The 21012-nt window shown below is 47.2% G+C and overlaps 1 protein-coding gene across 1 annotated transcript; it reads right to left on the reverse strand.

Annotated features, from left to right (window-relative positions):
* Positions 1-9844: 9844 nt before the first annotated feature.
* Positions 9845-15448, reverse strand: LOC8052405 (putative sodium-coupled neutral amino acid transporter 7). The gene is made up of 9 exons (XM_029993948.2): positions 15385-15448; positions 14944-15095; positions 14686-14884; positions 14456-14591; positions 14287-14379; positions 14165-14222; positions 12616-12878; positions 12358-12557; positions 9845-10017 (listed from the first exon to the last, which is right to left on the reverse strand). The coding sequence occupies exons 1-9, from the start codon at positions 15446-15448 to the stop codon at positions 9845-9847; spliced, it is 1338 nt and encodes a 445-aa protein (XP_029849808.2).
* Positions 15449-21012: the final 5564 nt, after the last annotated feature.

A 21012-nucleotide genomic window follows, 5' to 3' on the forward strand; every position in this document is an offset into this window, starting at 1 on the left:
ATTGTGCATCGTCCTGCGCTTTTGCGTATTGTCATAATCATTTCCTGTACTGTTGCATATTGTCATAGTTATTTCCTGTACTTTGTCATAATCATTTCCTGCGTTGTTACGTATTGTCATAAGTTCTACCGTTCTCATTAGTCTGCTGCCGCATGTGAACAAGCCAAAGTTGCTATGGGCTCTAATTTTTGCCCGGTTAGTTTTCTGGGCCACAATTTGTATAACTAGCTAAGTATTGATTGTCAAAAGAAATTAAATTAAGCTAGCTCGAATTCTTTTCTGCGTGTTTACTCTAACGTGAATTTCCTTCTTTCAATTGAATATCTAGGTTTCCTTACTCAGTCTTTCCCTATTTATACTCACCTATTTATTTTCCGGCCCTCGAGGCTGCGAAAGATCCCAAATCTGACCCCTTAGTCAAAGAGTTTGGAGGGCACTGGTTTAGCCGATGCAAAAATTGTAAACACTTAGGCAACCCGTAAGGTGAAACACAGCAACAGCTGAGGTGTATCGTCGGAGCTGCTAAGGTGGCATTTTGGGAGCAGATGGACTGAATGAACGGTAAAGGTGCGAGCGCGACCCACAAAGTCCGCATAGGCGTTTCGTATTAAACCCAGTAACATACCGGACGAAAATTCCTTAACGTTTTGGAACCAATGAGGGTCTATTAAGTAGAGAGCATTTCAGCTGTCTGCGGAAGAGGGGAGCGTGTTTTCGTACGTTACTTCGGTACAAATAGTCACGCGTGCTAAACGAAAAGCGCCGAATAAACAGGGACAAGGAAGTAGACAGTACGATGTGCACTCTCAAATAATGGTTTATTGAAACAAACACACATTGTAATGCCATCTTTCTGGCTATTTGTTTAGAACATAAAACTATGCATCTGTCAGGTGCATTGGCGGCGCACTAATGCACTTGCTTTCCCCTTGCCTTCTGATACAGAATACATCGTAAAAGTTTAAGGCAGTTTTATCTGCGTATCTCCCGAGAATCGCTGTTGAGCTAATTCTGGGTCACATGGGCACCTATGCCAGAGCACTCCCATATTTTCCGGCGGGGTCTGTTTTGCCGACCATGCATGTTATATTGCTTGCTTGCTTGTTCTCTTGTTATCAGCGGCCCGTGCAATGCTTTGGCAAAGTGCCGAAAATGGCCCGCGTCGATATGGAGCGCGGTCGACGGAGCGAAACCGCGAAGTATTCCACTAACAGCTACCGCTGTAATATTGGCGTAATATCCCTGTAATATCGCAGTAATAATACGAACAGAAAGATGACGAACGCCACGATGTCACGCGTTTGACGCTGTTCGATTGGTCCCATTGGCTCGTAGCGTCGTCAGCGCTTTGACTTAAAGTGAAGCGAAGTATATATGGTTTCCTCGTCAACCGCGCTGACCCCGTTATCGCCCGAATTTCCAAACGACGTCGTTAATATCAGGAGCTAAAAGTCGCGAGAAAAATTTGCAAAATCGTGGGATGTCGGCTACTGTGATAAGACAGAACCACCGCCTCTCACCAGAACGCGTGCGTTGAGCTTCACCGTTTTACACCGGCGTTTCAGGAGCAGCGCCTGACCTGGGGGTGAGCGCCTCGATAAGCGCGATCGACTCGGAAATTGTACTGAGTACTATTATAGGTCGGCCATCTTTGGTCATGAGTCAAAATTGACCTCTAATTCGAAAAAAAAACAAAACTATGCTAAAAAAAAAAAACGCGGGTCTTTATTTGAATAAGTACGGTCGTCAAGGTAGTTCCCGTGCAGTAGTTAATCGAAAGGGCAGCGAACTTTGGCTCAACTCTGGCTCCAACACCGCTAAAGCGCAGTGTAACTCTTAAAACACAAGTGAAGGTTTTAATACTATTTTTAGGTGGTCGTTTTCGCAGTTTATGATATTAGGATCTTGAGTTCTTGGGTTCATAAAAGTTGGGGGAACATATTTTCATTGACGTCTTAGTGCACTTTGTGCTTTTTGCCGGAATTATATAGAACGTATACATTTACAGAATTAGCAACCCGGCGTAGAAGACGGGGGGAGAGAGAGGCTTTATCGCAACTGATTCATTTTTCAGATATACCCATGGTAAATGTAACCACTCTGACCTGAACCTGATTTTTAAGAGGAAGGCTATGTGTTCTTTTTGCGTCCTATTTATTATTATTACAAAATTCAATAAATAATATGCTTCGGTATCATAGATAAACCCTCAATCGTTATCAAAGATTGACTCTAATTTCAGTGCAATCATCGTTTAATTTTCAAGTGACGTGCTAACAGACGTTGGTATCGGCTCCAAAAAGCGTCAGTGGTTGCTGCAAACCAATATTTTGTCTGTTTCGAAGCCCGCTACAAAATTCAAATGCCGCTTCCACCAGGTAACGCATTCCTTTATTTGCAAGTAACGAACGTTTTTCGTTACTTTCCTTTGGTAACACCTACAACACTGGGAAATCATAGCCATTTGTTTTTACCAGATTATTACTTATTTCTTGGCACTTACCCATAGTGTTGGTTGGCTTCAATTTAACAAATAATTAAGTATGTCATTTATATAATATATGAAGCTTACGTCCAGTTTGTTTACCTTAAAAAAATCGAAAAAAAAAAACATTTCTTCAAATTGAGTAATGAAAATTAAGTTTACACATATTACGCTCTGAAAAGTCTTATCCGGGAAACTGCGGCACTAGGGCAACAAAAAGTATGATTACTGGTGCGCCGAGAGGCCTAGCGCTGAGATTTGTTCTTTTCCAGCTGCTCCACGCTAAGCCCAATGAGAAGCTGCAGGTCTCGTTTAATCCTGCCTATCTTCGTTTCTTTCTTTCAAAAACGACACCAACTAAGTGTTGTCGTTATGACCCCCATTCAGAACCCAGCATGGCGAAGACATTTCAGCTGCTGCAGTGACCAATTTAACTTTGAGTGGCCGGCAATAGATGAATATTTTGGTCACCGAGTGGCGGCATTGAGTATGAAAAGCAGGTACGCATGTACTACAGCACTGTACATAACGTGAATTCGCAATACCAGATATTACAGCGAAGCTGTTATGTGCTAGGATCTGGAAAAAAAATTGCGTCCATGGATGTTAACAACAAACTCCCTCGTTCTGATTGGTCGTGGCAAGTATATAAAAAAAAAAAAAAAGGGGGGCAACACGGGATAGTCAGCCTTCCTTGGCATTCATAGACAGTGAGGTTCTGATCCCTTGTTATCCTCTACGGTCACCGACTTATCTCAGCTAAGAGTGTGACGAGGCTGAGGGCAGAACGCGCCGATATAACCTTCTTTGCTTTCGCTTCCGCGATGCTGATAAAGAGTCTTGGGCTCAATCGTAAAAAAAGACAATTAAACAACGAAGTCGTGTACGCGTGTCTTCATTGCTCATATGTAAATCGTATAGATATCGTACAGTTGTCGTAAAGTTGTCAAAACGATAACAGCCTCGCTGGTCCTCCAACTTCACGTGAAGTGGATGGGCTGTACAATTTTTTTATGCAAATCTATGTACTAACCCACGATCTATGCAAGCTTTCTTTTTCTTCTTATTCTTTTTCAAAAATAAGGAACGAATATTATAGTATGTTTAAACGAGCCTATCTTTACAAGGCTTTGCGTGCGTGGATTGAGAAGCGGCAGTTGGAAGAATTTGAAATATTATGCTAAGGCTGTCGGCACATCGAAAATATTTTGTTGCCCCTAAGGATAATATCATTCCGCATAAATGTTTCAGAGCAGGGGCTTCGGAAGTATATCTGATGTGTGGGGGCGACGTCTGGGGGCTCATGTCCCATCTTCTAGTTCACCTCTCTCTCTCTCTCTCTCTTATATATGTACATATATATATATAATACAGACATATAATATACACATATAAACCATATTAAACAAGATGCACGAAACTAAAAACCCGCACTTTTCCTTCTACTTCCGGTCGTTCACAAGAGCTTTTTTTTTATATATATACTGTGCGGTGCGCACGATTGGTGAGAGGGGAGAAGAGGGGAGGGGGCGGTCGGAACAGCTTTGAGTGTGGGGTCATACCCCCACTGGTTTAGAACCTGTGGGGGCGACTCCCCCTCCCGGTTCCGGAGCCCAAAAACTCTCATCTGTATTCTCATGATACATAATCTTAATTGCGATATATCTGGCTTTTTTTTTTTTTTTTAGTAAATCGAACATGCGTAGAAAAACCCTCATCTGTTACAGATAACATCTGACGTTCGCCTTAGCTTTACTCTATTTATTGTTATATATTGAAAGTAATGAATACTCTGACAAAGCGGCAAGAATTAATTAATTAGTAGGAGTACAAAAAAAAAACGACGACTTTCCATTTTGGAATAGAACTGCAAATATATTGTCTCTTTTTAAAATACTGATTTGTGTGTCGAAATCATATATATTACGTCTGAGTTTTATTGGATGTTTTAAAGCATACCAAAAACTCCTCATACAAAAAAAAAAAAATCGAAAATTGATTTTTATGTTTTTTAAAGTTTTCTCTCGTGTTCAAAGACGTTTTTTGCTTAGTCTTATTTCACAATAACGATATTGGATGTTCTATATTCGCTTCGAGGTGAACTGCGATATTCGTATTTTTCGAAGTGTTCATCGCGGCAGTTTAGTCCCGCTGAGTGCGCTTCTTACCGAGCACCGGCGCACTGCGGGGAAGCAGCATCCGCAGAGCTCGCTTTCGCGGGAATGGCATCTCCGCAGTCACCGGTGCTTGGCAAGGAGCGCGCTCAGCGTGACTAAACTGCCGCGATGATCACTTGCGAAAGTAGAAATATCGCAGCCGCGTGAAAGCTCATTTCCAAAGCGGTATGGTGCACGCGCGCGCCTGATGTATTTAAAAAGAAACTTCATGAATGTTGATATCTACATCGCTGGAAAATTTCAAAAATTAAACTGGCATGCATGAGTATATGTTAGGCAGATATGCCCCGACAACATGCGTTAATCATACGTGATCGAAGAAAAGATGTTTGCATATAGCAAACATATTTAGAAACCCCCTTGATTAGGTATAGCTGGGGATCTCTATAAGTTTAATGTTATATCAAATTCATCGTTTCCTCGCCATTCCAATGTAGGCAAGGGACTTTCGGGGGCCACAGTCAATAAATATAGTTGGATTAAAATTAACTTATTTTAGAAACGGACATGTAGAAGCTTGGCAACAACCTTCACAAGTTCAGCTGGGTTTTCGTTTAAGCGTGTTGCAGTAGTGAAAGGCTTAAAGAAAGTATTCGATAATCGAGTCGAAAATATTCTGCCAAAACCACAATTTGCTGGGAATTCGCTTGAAACTCAAAATCCACTATTCGCACATGTTGAATGTAACAAAAGTTATCGTCATTCAATCCAGGGCCCGTTTGCTCAAAGCACTAACCGCGGCTAAAGTTAGCCGCAGTACCTAGGAGAGGGATTTTGAGATCACGTGACTGGCTCGGTAGGGATGCGGGGAAACATGGCGGTGCCGCAGTGAGTGAGCGCCGCTCGCTTTGGAACTAATATGTCGTTGTAGCTGCAATATCGGGCGCGTTAGTCAGCAACGAATAGTGCAGGAGGCTTTCGCTTTGCCTTCCCTCACTTAAACCGCAAAGCATGGGCAATGACATCGCCGCCTTTTTAGATAGTGTTTCGATTCTGGGCACTCCTAAGCCTAAATGAACGCGATAATTGTCGGCATAGTAACATCTTTGGAAAGCGGATTGTTGATAGCACACAAAAGCAGACGGCGTCCCAACATACCTTTTTTCTAAATTATCTAAGCACCGAGGTGGATGCTACGACTGTAGTTGCACGCGTCGCACGTGCTGGCGTCTGCAGTAGTAACCGTTCTAAAGCAAAAAGTATAAAACAAATTTTGCCTTGCACGCGCGTTCGTTAAAGCATTATTATGATTTTTTACTTCAAATCTTTTATAAGAGGAAGGCCAGCGCGCGTGAACCGTAGCATTACACTTCCAGCGTTCTCCTCGCGATGCTTGGATAATTTAGAAAAAAAGGCTGTCGGGACGCTGTCTGCTTTTGTGTGCTATCAACAATCCACTTTCCAAAGACGTTGCCATGCCGACAATTATCGCGTTCATTTAGGCTTAGGAATGGCCAGAATCGAAAGACAGTCTAGAGAAATGCGGCGAGGTCATTGCTCATGCTTTGCGAGCAGTGAGGTAAGACAAAGCGAAGGCCTCCTGTACCATTCGTTGCTGACTAACGCGCCCGATATTGCAGCTACAACGACATATTAGTTCCAAAGCGAGCGGCGCTCACTCACTGGGGCACCGCCATGTTTCCCCGCATCCCTACCGAGCCAGTCACGTGATCTCAAAATCCTAGGTACTGCGGCTAACTCCTAGGTACTGCGGCTAACTTTAGCCGCGGTTAGCGCTTCGAGCAAACGGGCCCTGATCAAGTATCATCAAAAAGGGAGAGGTTCTAAATTTTTTTATAGAAATAAATAAAAACAAAAAACACGTTTCATTAACATTTGGATTTTTTTACTGTAGTAAGAAAAGTGAACAAGTTTACTTGCTGCGGAGAAATTATCTGAGTCTGGCGAATCTTCCAAATGCGCGACATGTAACGATCGCCCCAATCCCCCAAAAAATCCGTGTTTGGTCCTTTAGAAGACCAAAACTCAAAAATAAAAATATAACAATATATATATATATTTTGTTATATTTATTTATGTTATATATATATATGTTATATATAAACACCCTGTATATATAAAGATATACACGGTGTTTCTTTTTAACTGCAACAGATTTGATTTAAAAAAGTCGTGAAAGCTACACTTATGCGGTTTATGCTGGCGAGTCATACGGCCAGAAGGGCATTGTATAGTTGGATAATCGTAACGATCAGTCGGCTAATTAATTAAAATTTGTTAATTAACTTTTTTAGTTAGGGAAAATAGACATATGGTTCCCATTACAAACTTGATGAGCGTAATTGAAAACCACTAAATTAACTTCTTTTAGAAGAATATAAAGCAGGGGCAGCATTTTACGGCGTTCCGTAAAAACGCTTCATTTGAACGCGTTTCTAGGTTTCGATCTCTGATCGAAGCGTATCTCTGCGCCCGCGGTCCTGCTCCTCAGTGGCTGAGGCGCGCATCACACGTGCGCCATGCTTCCCTCCATCCTGTGAGGGAGTCGAGGGGGTGGCTTCGCGCCGCGACCACCGGGGGGCAGGACCGCGGGCGCAAAGATACGCTCCGATGAGAAACCGAAACCTAGAAAGGCGTCCAAATGAAGCGGGGGCAGTATCCTCCTAAAAATAGATGATTAAGTGGTTTTCGTTTACGCTTAGAAAGTTTCTAATTGGAAACATATCTCTATTTTCATTTCTCAGTGCACCCACTCAGTGCAACAAAGGATGTCTTTACCCTGAAACAGAGACATGTTCACCCCAGTTCAAACGTGAATTCTTCCTTTCCCTTTTTTCAATCTTTTCGAGGGCCTGGCCAGTAGGTGTGGCGACGAACGCGCTGGAGAGGAGAAAAGAGAAGGAAAGTTGGAGAGCTCCGAAGGAGCGAGACAGGAAGGAGGGAGCAAAGAGGAAACGACCGCCATTTTGACGTAACACGCTTTCGGCGCAGAGCACTGTTGAGGCTGTACGCGTCGTCTTCTATGGGCCGACTTCTTTTTCGCCTGATTATAAGTTTACGGTAAAACATCGAGAAAACTTCACTCGTTAGCTTTTTAACCCACTGTGGAATAACACTATATTATTTTCTTGTCAGAGCTAGCAAAATAAAAGGAAAGAAGCGAAATTTGGATGTCCATACCATGCATTCTACCGGGTGAAGGAATGAAAATGGCGGCCCTCCCCGCACAGCTATGAGCAGCCGAGAGTTCAAGCGCATGCGCTCGGACCTCTGACTGCACCGCGGGCTGACTGGCTCAATCGGGAGGGGGGCGTTACGGCGGCGAGGTCATATATATATAAACTGGCCAAACTCTCCCCATAAACGGCTCTGCCTTTTTCTAAAGACCCTCGGGCCTCGATGTGTTCGCGTTTGTCTTGCAAGTAGCGTCAAATGCGCCAGTGCACGAGACCCGTGTCTCGAGCGGCCATTGGAACCAAATGGCGACGCAGCACTGAAATGAGCAGCCCTTGGAAGCGAATGGCGGCGGAACACCCGCTCGTGGCCCATGTCTCGCGCGCTTCCACCTCAATGGTTGGCGGTATTTGTAAAAAAAAAAAAAAAAAACTCCTTTATCAAGGGTTTTCACCTTTTTTCGGGTAACAAACGCCGTCTGGGAAGTCGTCTGCGAACTACAAACTTGCCGCTTACTAAAGGCCCACAGCTCTCCTGGCCTCCCCCTTTCCTTCACCTCCAAATAAACCCAAATAATCAGCCCGTCAGAACGCATTGACATCGTGCTGTTGTATCGATTTCTATAGCTTTTAGAGCGCAGCTCTTCGGCACCCGTTTCCGGCTTGAGCGGCGTTGGCGTCGGCGTAACCGCGCGGTACATTATGGGACGCGTAACGTCACCGATGACGTCATCAGTCACGTCACTGATGATGTCATTGGCATCGTCATCATCGCTGATGACGTCATCAGTGACGTCGTCATTGGCACTCGCATCGTCACTGATGACGTCATCAGTGATGATGACGTCACTGGAGACGTTACTGATGACGACATCGTCACGTGTCCTCTAGAAGTCACGTGACCCCGGTGGCGTACATGACCCCCGTGAGGTCACGTGACCCTCGTGAGGCGACGGCGACGCCGCTCGGAGGGAGGAGTAGCAGACAGGATGAGGACGTGAGGAGGGAGGGAGGAGGGGTATACCTTCCCGTCAGTACCTTCCCTCCTCCTCCTCAAGTGCCTGCAGTACGCATTTCCCCATGGGGTAATCGGGGGTGCATTAGTTATTTTCGGAAATGGCGGCGATAAAGTCAAGAGGCTTCAGGGTTATCATAGCATCATTTTTTCTGATACAAATTTAACAATATCACATTTGGGAAATGTACTTTGAAGTCGAGAGTTGTACTTTTCTCGGAAAGTACCAGAAAAAAATACTTTAAGTAAGGTACAAGTACATACTCAGAGAATGTGTTTCAAGTAAAACATAAGTATTCCTAACCTCCTTGAAGCAAAAATTTAAATACAATTTACTTAGAGTACTTCCTAACACTCTTGAACTCTGACATCATCTCCGCACATTTCTGCATGTCGCCTGAAGTTGTGTGTGTGTGTGTGGGGGGGGGGGGGGGGGGGAGGATTCAAGAAAGGCCCACGAGAGACTGCCAATCTCATTGAACTCGTTGCATCATCGCTGAGGCACGAAGCACAGGTCTGGTAAAAGTAAAACTTATTCACAATTTCTTCTACCGCTCCTCTTCTAACTTCTTGTTCCTCGAGTATTGTTACTCTGGAGCGAACACTTAATGGGTCGGTCATAGATTTTGGTCTGCAGCTGGCTCAGGGCTTTGTGGACTTTGACGGCAGTGTTCGAATCTCCTTCAATCTGCAGCACGGCATCTTGAAACATGGCACGATGGTAACGGAGTGTCAAAATACATAATTCCTTGTATTTATTGTTACACGAATAAATAAAACGCAGCAGGCGCAGTCAGCTGCCGCGATCACGAACAGAACCACGCCCAATCGGTGTAACAGGTGATCGAAACATCTTTATTGCATAAACATGAATGCACAAGTGTGTAAAATGGCAGCGCGGACGATTGTGCAGAGTATATCGCTGGCATCGCTATTATCCTGCGACTCGCCGTTGTCACCATATTGCTCTCTTTGGCGGCCACGAGAACCGCGGGTCCTTGTCCGAACGCGCATCAGACGCTGGCACGTTGCGTCACGAGCAGAGCTGATGAGCCCGTCCAGAAACCAGGTCGACCAGGACCGTCTGCACCAGAACCGCCAGGGAGAGAACTCCACCCACGACGATCATGACTACGGCCAGGAAGCAGAGCCAGTGCGGGTGAGAGACGACGACGGTCTTCTGGAGCAGGCCCAGAAGACAGAGACCTAAGTAGGAAACGGTCGCAATACTCTGGGTGAGGAACGCATGCGGACCTCACCTCAAACTTACCGAAGGCATTGTTTGGGGGCAGAGAAAGGGGACCATGTGTAGACTATGGAAGCCATTTCTCGTCCTCGCGGTTCCGTGACATCGGTTGAGTGACTATAGTCTCCGAAAGGATGAGAACGACAGGGACGTCTTTCAGTTGTCCCGCCTTCAGCGTGAGCTTCACCTTCGATGACACTCCGGCGCCTCCGAGCGTCCGAGCGTGCAAGCGCAGCCAAAGCCCGGCGGAAGGCAAAGAGCGCGCGCTGGAGGCATCCAAATAGACGTCCAGCCGTTCTTATCTTGTCAGCGACTATTGGGAGTATTCACCGGCGGCCACATCTGCGTGCGCGGCTGCTGAGCGCGTGCTGACGGCGAGCTTCGGCGGTTCTTTTGCAACGCGCATTCCACACCGTCAGGATTGCTGGCCTTAGCAGACTATTAATGTGAGCTCGTTCTGAGAATTCGCTCTAAACATCGCCCTCAAATATGGCGTCCAATGAATACCCGTAGAGCTGAGCTTTCTGGGCCCCCCAATGTTCTAACATGCAGTAGGCTACATCGTTTCGCACCTTTACATGTTCGAACTGAGCCCTCGAATGTACAGTGCGCGAACAGTTCGCCTGATCATTCGATGCCCGGTTGCTCGTACTCCCTGGGAAATTGGAATTGTCTTAATGCGCCGGAATGTGCGTAATTAAAGTTGAATTAAGACTTTGGTTTGAGCTAGTTGGTTCATGATGATTTAAAAGGTTAAAACCGCAAAACAATAAGGACGAAGGAGAAAACACACACAGCACAGGCGCTAACTTTCAACTGATACTTTATCCCAGTCAGTCAAACCAGCGCACATGCGCGAACAAAGTTGCTACTCATGCCTCCACTTAAGATTAAAAAACTACAAATTACACAATTCTACACACGTGTCCAAATCCCAAGTCATGCAATCTAGACGAAACCGTCTAGAAAAAGAAACCTCTCAGTTTGGACAATTGATGGCGTGCTGACGCAGTTGTCACCCGATGATCTGATAAATCACAAATGCCTGGCCCTCAATTATCTCTTTCTGCCTTGTTACGGGCTCTTTTAATAAACTCTTAGTTCTAAAAGGGGTTCACACCCGCTACTCATGCAGTGAACAGCAAGTGAACCGCAAGACTTATTACGGACCGCAAGTCGAGGCTCACGCGCTTTTTCAATTTAAAACATCGCCCCGTCTGTCTTACGTAAACGCGCCCGCACGCCAGCAGTATCTCGTAAACATAAAATGTGCAGCTTGTAAATTGTGTGACGTGCTTCTTAGAGCACTCAACATGCTTCTCCCTTGTCATCATAGACCAAACACTTTTGCCAGCTTGCACGGCGCAGAAAAAACAACTTCGTATTTTACAACCATCTTCTTTAGATTGTGTGACACCCTGTGCAAATCAGGAATCACTTGAATCTTTGATTTCTTAACTTTTGTTTTGTTGAACAACATCTGTGCTGGTGTTACGCTATTGTTTAAAGGAGCTGTGCAACGATATTCAATTGGAATGTTTTTCTCTCTACACTAGCTTACTGGCACACCTCGGACTCAAGGATACTCACACGCAACACCATTGGCCAAGAAACTCCTTTGTTGTGGTGTAATTTCAAGGACAAAAGCGATCATTTTCATTCAATCTCTCCTTTGCAAAATTTGATGACGTAACTCGGGGATCGCAGTACACCCAAGTGACGATATTTGAATGCGGTTCACAGATTGGACCCGAGCGTTGCGTGGGCACTCGACTTGGGCTCGTGACAATTGCTAGCTCGAGAAGCATTCGGGTTGTGACCCGTGTCCAATCGCTGCAACGACGACAACAGCCGAGCCATAACAATGTCTGGAACTCAGCGCGTGTCCTGCGCTTTGCCAACCCCTGCGCGTGGCTATGATCAACACTGGCGGCATATAATCGGCTCCAGATCACGTGGCCGCTTGTTCTGGCTGCGAGTTGAGGGGGTGAACGCCGCTCGTTTTTCTTAAATTTTTTTCTGGGACTTCTATTGCGTGGGGTGAAAAACGAACGCGTGTTTCATAGGTCATTAACGTTAGGGATCCGATTTAAGCGGTATTTGTGCACAGTACAAAAATTGTTGCATCGCTCCTTTAAGCGCTCTATCTGATGATTAAAACTGGTCGCTACTTCGTGATGGCAACTTTTTGACAAGGCAGCCTGAAGGCAGGAAGATGTTATGCCTCTTTCTTTTTAAATGTTTAATTATATTGTTTGATGTGAGCATTATAAGGCATAAATTGAGAAGACCGCTCTCACCAGGGAACAAGAATATGTTCAGCGCGGCAAGGCAGCCGAGGATCTTGACGGCCACGCCGATGTCGACGGGCAACACCGCCAAACAGACACTACTGGCGAACCAGCCGAAGGACAGGAAGAACCGGCGCCTCCTCTTGCCCTCCGCTGCGACATTGGTTGGCCAGCGGCTCCAGTCCCTGTACAGGCCCTCCAGCGTGTCTCTGCGTCGATGGGTCATCCCTGAACGCATCCACACCACTCGTATGCACCGGCTCTTACCGTCCGCAGATGGCAGGCAGCGGATAGGTGACAATCATCTTGATGATAAGCGCCACCACGCCGAATTGTACCCAGGTTTGGGTCGCGTCAAACATTTCCATGATGTCAGGCCGCACAGCAGCACCGTACGCCAGGTAGCCAAAAGTGCCCACCACGCAATACGCCACCAGTAGCAGGAGCATGCTGCAGGCTATTGCTTTGGCCAAGGGTGTTAAGGCACGGTCTCGCATGGCCGCATACACCGGGATGGCCACCTCATGCGTCTGCGCAGTGTCAAGAACAAAGCGGCTGCAATAAAGTCTTATTTTGGGGCGTTTCGCAGTTCACTTTATTTTATTGATGAAGTGCTGCACGGCGTCAAATGCACGAAGAGACCTCAGAGCTAAGTATCGGACCACAATCTGGGTCCTGGGCACATGAAACTCGAAACGCAGTCGGTGGAAGGACGAATTCTTCCAATAAGCCGATCACACCTTCACAGAAGTATCGTACGTGATCACTCTGAACAAAAAGTAAGGGCGCAAACGAGCTGGTATACATTGCACATGGTTGAAAAAAACCCGAGACTGCGGGTAAACGACACAACACTAAAAATATACTTTTTAGTGTTGTGTCGTTTACCCGCAGTCTCGGTTTTTTTTCAACCATGTGATCACTCTGACGCTGTAGCAGACGCACATGAACTAAAGTTTCATTAAACAAAAGTAAAGATGCTTGAAATCCAAATCAGTCACGTTACCACTGTATCCGGAGAATGGAGGGCCCCCCAGGCAAAGCTAACGTTCGGCGGAAGCTGACTGCTTTCTGGGTAATCAAGCTTCGACGGTCTTTACATTTTATATCTTAATTTGTAGAAAAACAACCTACCCTCTCCGCGAGGAAAACGTGTGTGTGCACACGACTTGAAGAGAGTGGACGAAAGTGAAACGGGCTGAGCAGGAACCGTACCCTCTTCCAGAGTTATCGTCTCCGGACAGGTATATGCATAAAGCGCGAAACACATGTACGACGAAACCGCCCGATCCGTTGTCCGACCAGGCAATACGACGGTCGGAGGCAAGGGTTTTCAACGCTCTCCGATGCTACGAAAACCCTCGCCCCCCAAGGTCATTCCGGCAGTCCGCACGTCGGATCGGAAGGTTTCGTCGTACATGTGTTTCGCGCTTAACAGTTTTTTATGTTAATAGTATACGGTCAAAGGAACTGCACCTACAGGTTCAGCAAATAAAAATACAAGCAAGGTGACGGGCGGCTTTCGGTGAGGGTGACGGCCTTCATGCTGTCCAAAAGTCTAATTTGGGGGTTTTACGTGCCACACCAAGGACGGGCATCTGGCCCGCCTCAGCGGAGGACAGAGGATTAATTTCGACCAGCTGGGGATCTTTTGACGTGCAACCGAAAGCTCGGTTACACGGCGCCTTCTCCCCAATAAGCCTCCGTTAGATTGCGGGCAGCTCGGTAGGGATTCGAACCCGCTACCTGGGGATCCGTAGGCCAGCGCTTTCCTTTGGAGCCACCGATATAGAAGTCCAATTGAATGACCACATACCTGATAAGCGAAGCAGAATACTGGAACGGTGACTAGAAGATCCATGAAGCTGGTGGGACTGATAAGAAATTTGAGTTATTGCACACTATGCGAAGCAGTAGGGAGGCAGTTGCTAAGCTTACGCAGTTTTTATCACAACGTCGCGGACGTCCGTGGTGTAGTACACGAACACAGTCAAGAAACACGGGTATAGGACGGCCACGATTCCCAGTGAACTGAACGTGAAGAGAATGCAAGAAATCAATTTGGCTGCAGGGATGTAATCCTGCTAACCAAAACCAGCAGACATACCTGGCGTACTGAAGGTAGTTGATTCGGCGGAGAAAACAAAGCGGCATGACGAAAATGAACGCCATAATGGAAATGGTGAATTGGCGACTCATGTACCATTTGTGGCAAAAGTCTTGTCCGTAGAACGATGCAAATACTGCAACGAAGAAGACACTCGGTCAGCTGGTTTACCTTCATACGTCAACATAACGAACCATATGGCATCGCATTCAAAGGCCAGCAAGACTTACGGCGGTCGAACTGATCCCCGAGGACCAAGAGGTAGGTAACGCAGACGCCATAGCAAGTGAGCAGAACGGACACAGCGACCAGGAAGCGCCATCTTGGCCCGCACATTGACAGCACGATGCCGTGGTACGTGCGGTCCTTGTTGACGTCGGAACAGTACGCCAGGACTACAACAGTCACACCGAGGGCAAAAACCATGAGCTGGAAGGCAAGCAATAACCAACAGGTTCGTAGGCCGATTTCCTCCAAAGCACACTAACCATTTGCAGGAGAGTAGCCACCAGGATGCCGCCGGCATGATCATAGGCTGCGGGGAAATTGAGCACACCGGCCCCGAGCGCGGTGGTTGCCAGCACGACGGCCACAGAGTACCAGGACAAGGTGCCGGTCTCGGCGGAGCTTGGCGTGGAATCTGCGAAGACGCGCAGGAAAAGCAGCTTGAGAGTCGCACTGTTTGATGATAGCACACGCTGTCATCAATTCCCAAATCTTTGGGAATTGTCGCACTGTCTGTTACGAGTCACGCTTCCGAGATAAGTCTAGAGAAGCGCTGTTAGGAGTAGCAACCACGCTGAGGAATACTTGCTCAAACATTTGCTCGAGAATAAACACGCGGTGTACGAAAAAAGGTATTTAAACCAGTTGGGATACACGGACAGCTTGCGTTGCGCATGTTTTCGCTTCGAGACCACCATGATTACCTTTGGTAGGGTCGCGTACGACCGCGCCATTGTCCTCGAGTTGAGACAACTTGTATTCGACCATGGTGCATGCCCTCCGCTAAAAAGTGATGAACAGATGGGGTGAAAACGTTGATGAACGGGCGCGAGATGTAATGCCCGGAAACTACCACTGGCAGTCTTCCCAAGTTTTCCAAGTTTTTTTGTTTTTTTTCTTTGTTGCCTTGATACTCGTGCCAGTGCTGCCGGGAACTCCTCGGCGTATCACCATTGGCTGTGCGCTGCATTGTGGCGCACGCGCAGTTGACTATCGTTTTTGAAATTGGGCCGCTGCGCGACTCGGTAACTGTTATTGCTGCGCCACTGTTCCTGCCGAAGCTAGCTGCAATTCCGTTATTATTATTATTATTATTATTATTATTATTATTATTATTATTATTATTATTTTACGCGACTTATTTGATGCTGGCAAACGGTGCTTGCTTGCATGGGCAGAGCTTCGGCGGCACGAGCTAGCGTGGCAGAATCAACCAACTGTCGTTTCCTTTCTTCGTCATTTGGCGTTTTTTTTTTTATTGTGTACTTCCGCGCCTTTTGCCGCTGCTTATTCATCATTTTCTGCGCTCCGCCAGTATTTACTTGACTTTCGAAAACGCGCCGTCAGAACAATGAAACAACGCATCCAGAACATAAACAAAAAGCTATATCAAATCTAATACAATATTTATAAAGAGAAGATCAGGCACGTCAAAATGCTTACGAAATAGTCGCTCGGTCACTGTTATCTTGTGTATACATCTTGGGAGAAATCGTGAAGAAATCACTGCACGAGGTAAGTCGAGATTGAACATTATAAACTTGTTCACAGGCTTCCTTGACCATTTAATGGGTGAACAGTGTCAGAGGTCTGAACGTGGTTTGTTTTCTCAAAATCTTTTGTGGCACCTCGTTTGTTCACTTGTGCAGCGGGATGTTTGGCATTCCAGATTATTATTTCTAGGGTTTACTTGCGTATTACGTATTGATGCGTTATGCAACGTCTGGTCCTACCGATAAGCAGTTTCTGCTTTCGTGGGCCAAATTTTTATATATAATAATTTCACGAAAACAAATACGACCGAATTACAGGACACCCAGTACGGTCGTGCAGAATACGCTGGGAATCTCGGTAGTGCAGTTACAAGACTTCTACGCAGAACAAGTTAAGAATTTGTGGAGGCGCCGACAAAAATAACCTAGTCCATTTATAAAAGTTAGTACTGCATGCAATACATGGCGGCGGCCAGATGCCCTGCTTGAAATTGTCTATAGGAATTATTATCATATTTGAGTGCACTGCTCATCAGTGTCGCGGAGTTGCCCCTCCGGAGTAGAAAGGATTCCGGAAACATTCCGCACTTTCGCGACCCCGGAATAAAATGGGAACGGATTGACGGCAGCGCTGGGGGGAATGAAATGGGAAGGGAATTAGGGGCCTTTTGCCCTCAACGAAGTGGGAATGGGATAAGTTCGGTTCTTATACAAACTGTTGATTTTCATCTGGGGCCTACGGGCTGATTGCACTATTCGCTAGCGCATGGAAAGTTGCTCTTGAAACAGAATCATTGCACTAGGGGTGACTGACGGCTTAATTGTTTCACTGGCTTAAGGCTTGACCACACTAGCGGGAACGGCACCGCCAGTTGGCGCTGCTGGGCGGCACCGCCTAAAGCCCCTTGATAAAGTCGTTTTTTACAAGTACCGCCAACCATTGTTGTGGAAACGCGCGAGACACGTGCCACGAGCGGGCGCTCCGCCGCCATTCGCTTCCAAGGGCCGCTCATTTTAGTGCTGATCCGCCATTTGCTTCCAAGGGCCTCTCGAGACACGGGCCACGTGCGCTCGCGCATTTGACGCTACTTGCAAGACAAACGGAAACATATCGAGGGGCTTTAGCACCGCCTAGATGGAGCCTATACAGGCAGAGCCGTATATGTAGAGAGTTTCGTCAATGGGAGGTGCGGGCAGAGCCAGGGCGTGCGGCAGACTCAGAAAGAGGGCTTGGCATGCTCTTTTGACCAATCAGAAGCCGAAAAGAATCCCCTAGCGGTGGTAGCGAGAAACAGTTCTGATCAAAGGTCTATGTTCGTATATGGTTTTAAAAAGTGCGTAAGAGGGAAGTGTAGTAACTCTTTGTGGTTGAAAATAGGGTTCACGTGTTGTTTTGATCATGATCATGCAGAAAGATGTATAGAAACGAATGCGCCGCTCAACTCTGTTTTGCGCGGACAGAGTGTGACCGCTCGAACGGCAGATTCCCGGCCCTCGGCGTTTGGCGTACGGATTATGTTGATCGTTCCACTAGTCGCACTCTTCCACCATCATTTTGGATGAGCGTGATTGAAACATCACGTGTACCCTATTTTCAGCCATCGAGTATACTCCAATGCAGTTATCAGGTTTGTTTCTCGCGACCACCGCCAGGGTATTATTTCCGGCTTCTGGTTGGTCACATTAGAATTTCTGAAGACGCCCTGGAACACGCCCAGCCCGCTGTCGGCCAATGGCGCCTCCTCATTTGTCTCCTATACTTCCCAAAGAATGGCCAAACTCTCTACATATACGGCTCTGTATACAGGAACTCTAGCACCGCCTAAAGCCCCTCTATCCTGGGAAAAGTGGCGCCATTCATTGTTGTGGAAATGCTCGAGACACGTGACGCGCGCCGCTTCTGAGAAGAACATGGCGTCTGAAATCGAGTTCGGTGCCACTGTATCTGTGCTGTGCTGTGCCGCCATGATCTTCTCAAGGGCTGCACGTTGCACGTGCCTCGTGCACCGACGCATTTTGCGCTACTTTTAAAACATGAAGGGGCCTTAGCACCGCCGTCCGCGGCGTTTCAAAGCGAGGAGACGACATTGGCCTCCGTTTTGCGAGCGTCACATGACAGCACTGGCTCTGGCGATCGCGCGCGCCCGCCTCCCGTCAGATTTCCCGCTCTTTCGTCGTCTGCTTTTCGTTAGATTCTTCCGTTTCGGCTCTCACCTTTCGCATATATCAGCATCGAAACCGCACTGGCAGCCTACATGGTGGGTGTCCATGATGACCTGGTGATCAGCGTGAATGTGATTGTCCTAGCCTGCTCGTTGATCTTGCGACGTCGCCGCGCTCTGAAGGAAAGGAGGCGCAGGTTTTGGATCCGGCCGAGTTGGTGCTACCGAAACACCGAAGGACAGGTCAGTGCTTTTCTGCCCCGGGCTGCGCGCCAGAGATGAAGGCTACTTTCGAGAGTGTCACCAAATCAACACGACATCCGTCACAGCACCGGCGACATGCAGCAAGTGCCACGGAGAAACTCGCATGTAATTCCGAATTTCTCTCCTATAATTTCTCAGCGGTTGTTCTTAGCGCCCTTATCTAAATAGTCTGGCTGCGTCTTGTCATATAAAAAGGGAAACATTCGCACAGTTTCAAGGAACCGCTCCGTTGGGAAAGGCATTGGGGGAAATAGGGATAGCAGACGAAACGAAACAACGCTATGCCTCCCTCTTCCCCGTCGCTGAGGCCCTCAAGTTCTTCGCCGACGTACGCTCCTTTGCAATGTGAAAGACGCGCGGAGAACCGGCTTGGCTCGTTGCCATGGCATCGCAACGTCACTACCTACGCCACCTCCCATTGGCTCATTTCTTCTGCGGCGAGGAGCGGCGAGCTCTGAACCGCGCAAAGACCGGTTGGCTTGGCGCAGGCGTCCGGCGCGCCGGACGCCTGCGCCGGACTGGTTTTGGTCGGCAGCCCGCGGCGGCCAGCGTCGCGCGGCAAGCCTCCGCGGCGCTAATCTTTTCGGGCCATTATACTTCTTCGAGAATGAAAATGGTGCGCCCTCAGTGAATTAATCAAAACAAAATAGTTTTAGACAGATAAGGTGTGGTTTCTGCCGCCGCGAGACGCAACAAAGCGGCTGTTTGGTAATCATGAGCGATTAGGATGTAGCTTTTAGCCTTTTAACCAGGTACTCGAACCGAACCCTAACCGAAAACCGGAGCAAACTCTTTCTTAAGGCGAAAGCCTTACTTGTCCCATAACGTGAAAAGGCGTCGGCGTTGTGCCCCAAAAAGATGGGCATAAAAATACGTCATCAAGCACGCGCCGCTCAATGTCAAAGTGGACGCGCCTCAGAAACAAAAAACAAGGAAAAGCACAGCAACGCAGATGCTTCGTTACGGAAGCTGTCGTGAAGCTGGCGGGGTTCGCCGCGCCTGCGCAGTGGGAGAGCGTGATGTCACCGCCGGAGCGCCGTGTGAAAAGGGGAGACGTGACGCTCTCCATGTAGGAATGTGCTGCATGTAGGAATGCTTTCGCATTCCTACACGTAAGCAGTCTGAAGTACCTCTGCAGAACTTTTTTAAACTGAACTGGGAGAAAAATGTAACCGAAATTACGATTTTTTTTTTTTAAATTTTGATCCCGAACCGGAACGGAACCATAATTTTATGTGGTGGTTATCGGTTCATTGGAAACTGTTCGGCGTAATAAAATGTGAGCTAGGCCTTCTTGCCGAGGGCGGCGCGAAGTCAATTGAATATTTGCGACAAAAACATGACGGCTGTCGTCGCGTTTGTTCCGCGGAGGCGAAATCTGGAGGCGCCAAGAGGCGATACCGCCACAAGCGCGACACTGCGATGCTGGTCTCCGCGGGATGCCAGTCGCCCCAGAGACCGGTGCTGCTAGAAGAAAAACAAATTTTGTGTGTGGAGGTTTTCTAGAAACAGCAAGTCGCCTGTTGTCTTCTTTATGTCCTTTTTTGTTTTAATTGTCTTTCAATCGGCCTTCGCTGTCTTTCTTCTCTTCAACTCAGTCGTTCGAGTAAGTCGTTCGGGCGTGCGGTGTGAGTAGTTTGCCGTTTTGATCTGAATGAACATCGTATCAGCGTGCAGTTGTGCCAGTACTGCATGGTACCCGTTAAAGGGGCACTGACACCCCTAAGGTCGTATTCTTTTTTATTGTCTAAAACGATGCAAGTTGTAGTCATAAACACGCAAAAAAAAACCGCATCGCGAAAAAAAATTTTCCCGCGCGCGCGCGCGCCTTTTTATTTTTGGCGTTTATATTTCCCGCGCTCACCTCCTTGCTTCTTTTGATCGGTGACGTCAAAAATCAGGAAATTTAGAAGCTTTGTAGGCGACCTTTCTATAACATTTAATAACGGCAATCGTAAAACATGTTTTTTAACGCAATTGCGAACGCACTATGGCCTTTCTTTTTGAAATACCGAAAATAAGATTTCGGTGGGATGTCGCTTCCTGGATTTGTATGCTCCCTCGGAAAACTTGGCGGCGCTCGAGCAGAGGATTATCGGCGAGTCGGGGACGAAACCGGTTTTTTTCCCGCGCCGGCACCCTTCTATCCCGCCTGCTCGCCTCCTCCTCGCTTCAGGCCGCGGTAGCAACGGCGCTTAGCTTCACAGCGTGCAGCGGAGGTCCGAAAGAAGGTCAAGTCGCAGGAGACCGCAAAATTTGACTCACTGCACTGGCGCGGATCGCGCGGGAACTTCAAATTCGGCATTTGGAAATGGTTTTTTTAATTCAGAAATACTGAATTCCCAAGTTTCAAATTTTGAGGGTAATGTCCAGGCATCGTTTTCAATCGTTTCGGATAGTAAAATAAAATATA

The sequence above is a fragment of the Ixodes scapularis genome, unplaced genomic scaffold (assembly GCF_016920785.2).
Source record: "Ixodes scapularis isolate PalLabHiFi unplaced genomic scaffold, ASM1692078v2 PGA_scaffold9__187_contigs__length_104089568, whole genome shotgun sequence".
NCBI lineage: Eukaryota > Metazoa > Arthropoda > Arachnida > Ixodida > Ixodidae > Ixodes > Ixodes scapularis.

Bases quoted from the DNA above. Each gene is read 5' to 3' on its own strand.
- LOC8052405 (XM_029993948.2), bottom strand. From the start codon at position 15,448: ATGGTCGAATACAAGTTGTCTCAACTCGAGGACAATGGCGCGGTCGTA. The intron at 14,885-14,943 runs GTTAGTGTGCTT...CTTGCCTTCCAG, and splicing joins TGGCTACTCTCCTGCAAATG to CTCATGGTTTTTGCCCTCGG. The intron at 14,380-14,455 runs GTATGTCTGCTG...CTTCACGTTCAG, and splicing joins AACTACCTTCAGTACGCCAG to TTCACTGGGAATCGTGGCCG.